This window comes from Pistacia vera, unplaced genomic scaffold (assembly GCF_008641045.1).
Source record: "Pistacia vera cultivar Batoury unplaced genomic scaffold, PisVer_v2 Contig172, whole genome shotgun sequence".
NCBI lineage: Eukaryota > Viridiplantae > Streptophyta > Magnoliopsida > Sapindales > Anacardiaceae > Pistacia > Pistacia vera.
Window position 1 is genome coordinate 64356 of NW_022195812.1, and position 11570 is coordinate 75925.

Genomic DNA, 11570 nt, shown 5'->3' on the forward strand with positions numbered 1-11570 from the left:
TACTTCTCTTCCTCTCCATGAAGAACTCATGCTGAACCAAAACGATACAAGTGTAAAGTGTGTACCTTTGAAGTCCCGAACTTGAAGTTAAAGCCTGGAAGAAGAGAATAAGAGATGAAGAAAGCTGAAAACATGAAGAACAGAGGAAGAAAAGCTGAAGAAGTACTGAACTGAGGAAAAAGAACTGCTGCTGAACTGCCAAAGATTTGAAGAAGAATAACTGAAACTGAACCAGTGAAGTGTGAACCAGATCTGTTTCTGTTTTAATTTTTTGTATAAACCCACCAAAACGACGCTGTTTTGGGGGCGTGAGGTTATATTTTTTTTTTTCAACAATTCGCGAATTATACGTGAATTATACGGTACACCTTACTATACGCGAATTATACGACAGATTTTATAAAATTCAGATACGCGAGTATTATATGCGAATTATACGACTGTCCGTATAATTCGCGTATAATACACGTTTTTACTAACTAGGCCCCACCCCCACCACCAGTAGTCCACCAAGTACTAATCCACTACTTATAATAGAATCAGTCATATATTAATACTCTCTCATTTATGGAATGTTAATTGTTAACCACATTCACATGCTTCTAACAAAAAATTCATTTCATTCCATTCCATTCTCTCTCTTCTCAATTCTCATTTCACGTAAAATCACCCCCAAAATTCCACTCATCATGATCAAATAATTTTAGATCTGTGAATGCATTACATTTGCATTCACTGATCCGTTCTTCATCATGTCAGCTTCTCAAACCCTAGGTGGACTTTCTCGCTGCGGTCGCGCTCTCGGTCCATATCTCGACAAAATCATCAAGAACGCTGCCTGGCGGAAACATTCTCATCTCGTTTCTTCTTGTAAATCGGCTCTCGATAAGCTCGATTCCATATCGGATGATCCCTCTCATGTCTCTCCGCTCTTCGGCGTCTCTCAGACCGACGCCGAATTCGTTATTAAGCCTCTGTTTCTCGCCTTGGAATCGGCTTACCCGAAAGTTGTTGAGCCGGCTCTTGAATGCGCCTTCAAATTGTTTTCCGTTGGATTAGTTCGCGGTCAGGTTGAGGTGGAGTCTCATAATTCTGGTAATTCTAGTTCTGTTGTCTTTAAATTGATTGATAGTGTTTGTAAGGTGTGTGGAATTGGAGAAGAATCGATTGAATTAGCTGTGCTTAGAGTTTTGCTGTCTGCGCTTCGATCTCCTTGCTTGTTGATTAGGGGAGATTGCTTGTTGCTTGTTGTTAGGACTTGTTACAATGTGTACCTCGGTGGATTGACTGGAACCAACCAGATCTGTGCCAAGTCGGTTCTTGCGCAGATTATTTTGATTGTTTTTGCTAGAGTGGAGGAGGATTCCTTGGATATACCAAATATTAAGACCATATCTGTGAGTGAATTATTGGAGATTGCGGATAAGAATTTGAAAGAAGGGAGTTCTATTCATTTTTGTCAGAATTTTATAAATGAGGTTATGGGAGCCACTGAAGGGGTTCCGGATGTTAAGTTCTCACAGAAAAATGTAGCAACGGATTTGCCGAATGGTGATTCTGAGGTGTCGAAAACTGATGAGAAAGTTGAAGTGGATGAAGGACAAGGAAAAGGTGGAGAGGCGTCCGGTGTTGACAGTAAGATTAGGGAGGATGGTTTTGTTTTGTTCAAGAATATTTGTAAGTTATCCATGAAGTATTCTTCACAGGAGAACCCAGATGATCAAATCCTTTTGAGGGGGAAGATTTTGTCTCTGGAGCTGCTCAAGGTGATCATGGATAATGCGGGTCCAATATGGCGCTCGAATGACAGGCAAGTTATCGTTTTGCTCACTGAATTTTGTGATGTCACTTGTTACAAGCTATTATTCTATGTTGGATGATTTTTATTAGATGCCTTATAATATTTCCAGTGCAGTTTCTGATACTTGCTTCCATTTGCTTGTGTTTTGTGCTGTATACCATCACACAGGAGATAATGTAATAATAGTTGATTTTTTTTAATTCTTTTTCTCTTTTTTCGCCTAGCTTTTTTTTATTTTTTATTAGTTTATTAATTGATTCAGCTGGCTTTATATGATGATCAAAAGCTTGGAGTTGTATTAACTAGCTGTAAATGCTGAAATGTAAGAAATTTGATTTTTCCTTTTACTTGGCACAGGTTTCTCAGTGCTATCAAGCAGTTTCTCTGTCTATCATTGTTAAAGAACAGTGCATTATCAGTTATGGCTATTTTCCAACTTCAGTGTTGTATTTTTACGAGCTTGTTATCGAAATATAGATCAGGGCTGAAAGCAGAAATTGGTATATTCTTTCCCATGCTCATCCTCCGGGTGCTTGAAAATGTTCTTCAGCCAAGTTTTTTACAGAAGATGACCGTCCTTAACTTATTGGAGAAGATTTCGCACGATTCACAGATTGTCATTGATATATTTGTGAACTATGACTGTGATGTGGATTCTCCAAACATATTTGAAAGGTATTACACATCTACTACTCTTATTTGTATTGTTTTCTTTTTAAGTCTCATTTACACGTGGAAGTAATCATTTGTTAAAGATCAGTAATAAAATCAGCACTATGTGAAAAGATGGGCATGTGCTAGTTTGCTTAAGACTTAGTAGGTGTAGTTTGAATAATGACAGGTTTTATCGGTTCTCTTTAATTATTATTGTGTTCCCAATCTATATATTTTTGCTTTAGAATGAGTGTAATGCACTCTTTTCATTCTAGAGTACTCCTTTACAACCATTATGAATTGTTCAATAGTGAAACTCTAATATCCTATGATTTCCTCCGCGGAATACATTATCTGTCACTGGTACAGGGCTTGACTCGATGATTTCAACCATCAATAAATCACACATCAGTAAAAAGTATGTTAATTTTTATGAAGTAATGTAGATGTAATAGTATTATACAATTATGAGTTTTTGAAGAAACCTTTAAAGTTACTTTTATCCTTAATTAATTCAATATCATATGGTACTCGATACTTTGTGCATATGAAAACTGCTATCATGACTTCAAAGGTTGCATGTTCAGATATATTTTCATGCTTATGGAAGTGGAACAGAACTATCTATCTTACAAAATTGAGTTTTTAACTGAGTTCTAGGCTTTGAGTTATAGCAAGCAACAAGGAGAAAAAAATGGCCGTTCAATAAATGGCTGCTTTCAGCTTGCTCTTCGTAGAAATATTCAATTTTGGACTAAAGAACTCTGAGAGATGAGAATGTAAAGACCATGAAATAGCCAAGGGATCATAACTTGTCCATTTAAAAATAATATAAAATTCTACTTACTTATGAATTTTAATCTTCCTTTTTCTCTTTTACTTATATAATCCTATTTTAACCCAGCAAAGAACTCTTAGGAAAGATATTGGCTTGTTTGAAGGTGATGAGACCAAGGTAACTGTCTTGGGTTGTTGTCCTTATAAGTTGGGTTTGAGGATTCCATTGCATGTTTATTGGTGCCCAGTATTGGTTCGTTTCCAAATTGGGACATTCAATGAAGAAAACCTCTTAACTATTTTCTTGAAATGAAAATAACCTATAGATTTGTCATCACTTATGCACTTTTCTGATGTGGGGCTAGTAGGTTAAATATCTTTAAACTTGAAAGCCCTAATCTGGTGCAACTTCTCTCTCTCTCTCATAAGTACGCTATTCTATTAGTGATGATATTGCATTTCGTAAATGTATTAAAACCCTTATAATTCCATCAGATATTTGCAGGATTGTCAACGGCCTTCTGAAAACTGCTCTAGGACCAACTCCTGGTTCAACTACAACTTTGTCTCCAGCCCAGGATATTACCTTTCGGTATGAATCAGTGAAATGTTTAGTTAGTATCATTAAGTCAATGGGATCTTGGATGGACCACCAGCTGAGAATAGGAGATTCCTATTTGCCTAAGAGCTTTGAGAGTGATACATCAACAGAGAATACTTTGATTGCAAGCGGAGAAGATGGAGCTGTCTCTGACTAAGAGTTTCATCCTGAAGTAAATTCTGAAGTGTCAGATGCTGCTACGCTTGAGCAACGAAGGGCTTATAAAATTGAACTACAGGTTGGTATTTCTTCAGTTAGAGAATAATGTAGTTAGTTTTTCAATCAATGTATATATTCATGATTTTAAATTAGCATGGTTCATCTTGTAGTGACAACTTTATTGTATTACTTGCAGAAAGGTGTATCACTGTTTAATAGGAAACCATCCAAGGGTATTGAGTTTCTAATAAACACCAAAAAGATTGGTGGTTCTCCAGAAGAAGTGGCCACTTTTCTTAAAAAACCCACTGGCCTTAATGAAGGCATGATTGGTGATTATTTGGGTGAAAGGGAGGAATTTTCTTTGAGAGTTATGCATGCATATGTGGACTCATTTAATTTCAAAGGGATGGATTTTGGCGAAGCAATAAGATTTTTCCTGAGAGGCTTTAGGTTACCTGGAGAGGCACAGAAAATTGACCGCATCATGGAGAAATTTGCTGAGCGCTACTGTAAATGCAATCCAAATTCATTTACTAGTGCAGATACTGCTTATGTTCTTGCTTATTCTGTGATAATGCTCAACACAGATGCCCATAATAGCATGGTGAAAGATAAGGTTTGCTTGCGGAATTTGTTTGTTTTTGTCTTCTGCACACATTTATGACTTGTGCGCCTTGATTTGTGGAGTCAATTTTTCAGTCATCAGTTAGCTTTTTACTGAACTTGGAAAAGTGGGCTATATATTGTTTGAGTTATGAATCTATTATGTACATCTTAAACTCTACTCACCTCTGTTATGTATTGGTTGACTGTCCAGATGACAAAGGCAGATTTTATAAGGAACAACCGAGGAATAGATGGTGGCAAGGATTTACCTGAAGAGTATCTAGGTGCCCTTTATGATCAAATTGTGAAAAATGAAATTAAAATGAATGCTATCTCTTCTGCTCCACGGAGCAAGCAAGCGAACAGCTTGAATAGATTTTTGGGGTTGGATGGTATACTCAATCTAGTAACTGGGAAACAGGCTGAAGAAAAACCATTGGGTGCAAATGGCCTTCTCATAAAGCACATTCAAGAGCAGTTCAAGGCAAAGTCAGGAAAATCAGAGTAAGTTGTTCCCAAACATTCTTAATAATTGATAATTTTCAGATATATTATTCATGGAACATGTCAATCATCTTTATGAAGGTTGTCTGGGCTCAAGAAAAACTTGGAAATTTGTCCATAGTTCTAGGAATATAATGGGTGCGTTTGTTTCCTTATTTTTGCCCTATCCTATTCCTATCATTTCCAAAATATACATTTGTTTCCTTATTCTGAAAATATTATTATATTTTATTCAATTATTTTAAAACCCCTTAAGTTTGTTAATTTAACTAAACACCTCCCAAAAAAAAGTTTAGAAATTGACAAAAACATCTCCACTCACCCACATTTGCCAAATTCCAGCCACCACCGGATGGATCTAGTATAATGGCACCCTACCGGATGGATCTGGCCGGTAGTGCGTCGATATAGCCTTTTCCGGCCGATCCATCGTGGATGGCCGGAAAAGGCCAGATCTACGGCCAAAGATCTGGCCGTAGCTAGTTGTCAATGACGGCCAAGATATGGTCGTTGTTGACCATTAATGACGGCCAAATCTTTGGTCGTCGTTGACGACCAAACGCAACCAGATCTGGCCGTCAATGGCCAAATCTAGTCGTAAATTTGGCATTTTCCAGCTAGATCCACGACGGCCAAGATATGGTCGTTGTTGACCATCAACGACGGCCAAAGATGACCGAATATGGCCAGATCTAGTCATAAATTTGGCCTTTTCCGGTCAGGATCTGGCTAGAAAAGGCCATCTCGGTGCACGACTGGCCAAATCCAGCCAGTTGTGCACCGATACGGTGACTCCGGCCACTCTCCGGCGGTGGTGGCCGACTGCTGGTATTTAATGGGTGGGTGGGGGCGTTTTTGTAATTTTTAGTGTTTTTATTACCGGGGTGTTCGGTAAATTAACAAACCTAGGGGGTGTTTTTGTTAATTTTCAAATCATACCTCGATATTACCACCCAACTCTTACTTTTTCAAAAATACTATCCAAAATACTAAAACAAACGCACCCAATATTTTTGCTTGGAGATTTTCTGAATGAGCTTGTTTTAAAAATGACTCCTGTTTCCCTGTTTATATTTTGTCCCTGCCAATGGTTCCTGTAAAATGTGTGCTCTTTTCCATGTCAAAGGTTGTCACGATTCTGTGGAAAATGGATCATTTATAGGCATTAAATGTCCTGTCTATTTGAAGCTATTGTAATTAGTTTTTATCATCTGATAAATTGTAGTAGAAGCATAGAAATTTAGGTACGATCTCTAAGAACAGCTACGTGCAGTAGTTTTGATCCAAAAAAGCACATGCTGCACTTTGTTGTGCTTTATCTATTCCCGTGAAACGCTTTATATTTTTGTAGTATTACTAGTGTTATAATTCCATGTCACCTTTGGTTTTTTACTATCCCTAAAGTCTTGTGAAAAACATCTAGATATTGTTTCTCATGTAGTAGTAATAAATTTTCAATTGGTGTTTCAGGTCTATATATCATGCTGTTACAGATGCTGGAATATTGAGGTTTATGGTGGAGGTCTGCTGGGGTCCTATGCTGGCTGCATTCAGTGTGACTCTTGACCAGAGTGATGACAAACTTGCTACTTCACAGTGCTTACAGGGTTTTCGACATGCTGTGCATGTCACTGCAGTAATGGGTATGCAGACCCAGAGAGATGCTTTTGTTACATCTATGGCCAAGTTTACTTATCTCCACTGTGCTGCAGATATGAAGCAAAAGAATGTCGACACTGTAAAGGTAAGCATTTATCCAATATTTAATGATGAAATAAGGAAATCTCTTTCCATAGTTTTGTTATATGCATCAGAAATGTTTGCACATATGGCCTTTCTTTGATTGTACCAGAAAAACAAGTAATGTTGATTAAATGATCATGCATCATGCTTTTATACTTTCATTCATTGTTTCTGGTGATATTCCTGGTCATCTGAAAAATTGAAACACTTATGTTCAAGTAGTCGAAAGTATTCCAATGAATTTAACTTATAAATATGAGCGAAAATCTTACTCTAATGGGACTAGTTAGTACCTATATGTGGTCTTTCTATTGCTTTACATGTGTATTTACTTTGTGCAGGCAATAATAGCAATTGCCATTGAAGATGGTAATCATCTTCAGGAAGCCTGGGAACATATATTGACATGCCTCTCTAGAATTGAGCATCTTCAACTGCTAGGAGAGGGCGCACCAACTGATGCATCCTTTTTCTCTGGTTCTAATGTTGAAATAGATGATAGAACACAAAAATCTATGGGTTTTCCATCTCTGAAGAAAAAAGGATCTCTCCAGAATCCATCTGTGATGGCTGTTGTCCGAGGGGGTTCATATGACAGTACTACTGTTGGAGTCAATACCCCAGGACTGGTAACTTCAGAACAGATTAATCACTTTCTCTCAAATCTGAATTTGCTGGACCAGATTGGGAATTTCGAGTTGAACCATGTTTTTGCTCATAGCCAAAGGTTGAATAGTGAAGCGATAGTAGCTTTTGTAAAAGCACTGTGCAAAGTTTCTATTTCAGAGTTACAATCTCCAACAGATCCTCGTGTATTCAGCCTCACAAAATTAGTTGAAATTGCGTAAGATTCTTCACATTTTAGTTAAGTTTTATTTTTCTGACATGAATATCATCTGCTATAAACCTCATTGAATGATATATAAAGAAATATCATCTGCTGTAAGCCTCACGATTGTGATTGTGAACAGAATTGTCAGACAGGACTTCTATGTTTCAAAGACAATATGTTCTCTCTTAGAATGTGAATAACCTGCAACGGAGTTCAATCCGATAAAGTTTGTTGATTAGTGTATATGAGCTTCCTTGGTGCTTCTCTCTCATTCCACCTCCTCAGGAGTCAACATAGATTCATTGTAAATATATGTTTGACCCTTTTTGGTGATGAGTCATGTTATCTTTATTAACAGCATTGCTATTACTGCAGGCATTACAATATGAACCGCATCAGATTAGTTTGGTCCCGTATGTGGAATGTTCTCTCAGATTTCTTTGTGTCAGTTGGTTTGTCAGAAAATCTCTCTGTGGCAATCTTTGTCATGGATTCACTGCGGCAGCTCGCCATGAAATTCCTAGAGCGTGAGGAATTGGCAAATTACAACTTCCAGAATGAATTTCTGAGACCATTTGTGATTATTATGCAGAAAAGTGGTTCTACTGAAATTAAGGAATTAATTGTTCGGTGCATTTCCCAGATGGTCCTCAGCCGTGTTAGTAATGTGAAATCTGGCTGGAAAAGTGTTTTTATGGTATGTTAAAGAGTGCTGTTATAGATTTATGGTGTCTTACATGGTCTTAACTCACGTAGAAGACAGAAATAGTTGGTTTTGCTGGCGGCTTGAGTTGAATTTTTTTTTAAGTCATTAAAAATCACAGCTGAGACTTCCATACTTTAATATGTTGTTTTGATTTCTTAATGATTGATGAAATTTTGGAAATGAGGACTGGCTGGAACTGTAAACCCAGCTGATGAATTTGTTCTCTAGCTCATATTTAAATTAAAATCTAGCAAAGTTTTATTTAATTCTTCTATCAAAAGTTAATATATTTTAATTGTTAATGATTATGTAAAGGTTGAGAACCTAGACTCCATATAATATCTTCAACCATCATCATTTGTTATTAGTATAGGTGCTCACATGAGTAATTGAGGAGACTCTTGCATTACTTTTTTTGTGAAGTGATTAAGTGATTCAGCTTTATTCGTGGATTACATTTATTTGTTGCTAAGTATATTCTGCCCCTTTTCAGATATTTACGGCTGCTGCAGCTGATGAGAGGAAGAATATCGTCTTGTTGGCCTTTGAGACAATGGAGAAGATAGTGCGGGAATATTTTTCTCATATAACTGAGACGGAGACTAGAACTTTTACTGATTGTGTTAAATGCCTCCTGACCTTCACAAATAGCAGATTTAACAGTGATGTTAGCCTAAATGCTATTGCCTTTCTCCGGTTCTGTGCCGTGAAACTTGCAGATGGCGGTCTTGTCTCCAATGAGAGGAGTGGTTTTGATGGTTTATCCAGTTCTGAAGCAAATGAGGGTGCTTCAGAGGTTCAGAGTTTGACCAATAAAGATGATCATGCATCTTTTTGGATTCCTTTGCTCACAGGTAACCTACTTTCATGTTTTGCTTCCTATCAAACACCATACCTTCTACATGGCAATACTTTTTTTAAGGATGGAAACAGCTACTTCAGTGGTTACTTGCATCTTAATAGAAGTAAATTGATTTTGGTCACATACACCTAACATATACCGTCAGACTCTACCCCATCAGTTCTCTCTTCCATTAAGAACAACTGCACATGAATGGTTCTGAGTTATATAATCAAACAGAACTTTCCCCTCTTCCTTCTGCCTTCTTCTATGCACTGCTATTCAGACATTATATGCCTGTCTGACGAGCCATACCTGAATACTCCTTACTGAAGATCATCACATACAAAATACTGGAGTTGGTGTTACCTGTTGCTTTTTCCTCATTTCTATGATTAGCCATTGCAGCCTATTCCATGCGTGGTTGGGCATTGGGGCATTCTTTACCTTTTTTTGAGGATAACACATGATTTGGAATAGTCCATTGTCTAGTGCAGATTTGTTTGAAATGGAAGAAAGAATAATTTAGATAAGCGGTACTTGAGTTAGGGGTGATACCAACTCCCAAAGTTTGAAGGGTCTAAGATAGTGCAGAGAAATTTAGGGAGTTATTTAAGGTATTAGTATAGATTACTTATGACATGAGTTTAAGAAGATTGATCTGCCTTCTCTTTTTCAGAATTTTAAAATGTGGGTGTTTCTGTTTCAGGTTTGGCCAAACTAACATCTGATCCCAGATCAACCATCAGAAAGAGTTCTTTGGAAGTGCTTTTTAATATTCTAAAGGACCACGGTCATCTTTTCCCTCGGCCATTTTTTATTGGTGTTCTTTCTTCTGTTATTTTTCCGATATTTAATGTTGCAAGTGACAAGGGAGACATTCTTGTAAAAGATGACCAGGACTCACCAGCTTCACAATCTACACAACCTGAAGGCAATACATGGGATTCTGAAACTGCTGCTGTTGCATCACAGTGTCTGGTTGATCTATTTATCTGTTTCTTTGACGTGGTGAGGTCTCAACTACCACATGTGGTATCGATTTTGACAGGATTTATTAGAAGTCCTATTCAGGGTCCTGCAAGCACTGGAGTTGCTTCATTGTTGCATTTGGCTCGTGAACTGAGAAGCAAACTTTCGGAAGATGAATGGAGGAAGATTTTTGTGGCTTTGAAGGAGGCTGCAGCAATAACATTGCCAAGTTTCATGAAGGTCTTAAGAACCATGGATGACATTGAGATTCCAGACGGTTCTCAAAGTGATGCCGACGTTGAAATGAATTCTGAACATGGGTCGATCAATGATGATATTGAGGATGATAAACTACAGACTGCAGCATATGTGGTCTCAAAAATGAAGTCTCATATCTCCGTGCAGCTACTCGTTTTACAGGTCCTCTCTCTTTCCATTCCATGTTGTTCTGTTCTCTATACTCTCTCCCATTCATGTATTTATATGCATGCATTTTTAGAATTATTTTAGCATCGCATTAATGAGAAATAACCATTATATTGCAAATACCCTTTGTGTTATCTGTTGGACATTCAGTGACTTTGGACAAAATTTTGTTAAGGTAGATTTGTTTGATATTTGATTTGCTACATAGATCTTATTTTCTTTTATCATTTCAGGTCGCAAGTGAGTTGTCCAAGATTTGCATACAATCCTTGTCAGCAGCCAACATCAAGATCCTTCTCAACATGTTTTCCTCTGTTGCCTCGCATGCCCATCAATTGAACTCAGAGACGATCCTGCAGAAGAAACTGCAGAAAGTGTGCTCTGTATTGGAACTGTCCGACCCTCCGGTGGTTCATTTTGAGAACGAGTCATACCAAAATTACCTCAACTTCCTCCAAGGTTTGCTTAGAAACAATCCATTTGTGAGTGAGATGAACATAGAATCGCATCTTGTAGAAGTTTGTGAAAAAATACTGCAGATATACTTAAACTGCACAGTGTCTCAGCCGAAACCAGGTAAACAGCCACGGGTGATACATTGGATTCTTCCATTGGGTTCGGCAAAAAAGGAAGAATTGGCAGCTAGGACGTCGTTGGTGGTGTCAGCATTGCAAATGTTGAGTGGTTTGGAAAGGGATTCGTTTAGGAAGTATGTCTCAAATTTCTTCCCATTGTTGGTAGATCTTGTGCGGAGTGAGCATAGCTCAAGAGAAGTTCAACATGTTCTTGGCAACATGTTCAAATCTTGTATAGGCCCAATAATAATGCATTGAATTTATTCATATTACACACACGTGTATCATCATCAACAAGAAGTCAATTCACAGTTTTGATCTTTTTTCTAATTAGTTATATTAAAGAGCCAATAAATCATCCTTTTTTTTT

At 37.5% G+C, this 11570-nt stretch overlaps 1 protein-coding gene across 1 annotated transcript; it reads left to right on the plus strand.

Annotated features, from left to right (window-relative positions):
* Positions 1–599: 599 nt before the first annotated feature.
* LOC116125815 (brefeldin A-inhibited guanine nucleotide-exchange protein 1) lies at positions 600–11570 on the plus strand. The gene is given in 11 exon segments (XM_031411522.1): positions 600–1810; positions 2159–2476; positions 3738–4071; positions 4189–4611; positions 4813–5105; positions 6576–6849; positions 7190–7692; positions 8056–8377; positions 8880–9240; positions 9937–10619; positions 10859–11570. Coding segments are annotated over 11 exon segments (5169 nt in total). The 5' UTR covers positions 600–752; the 3' UTR covers positions 11459–11570.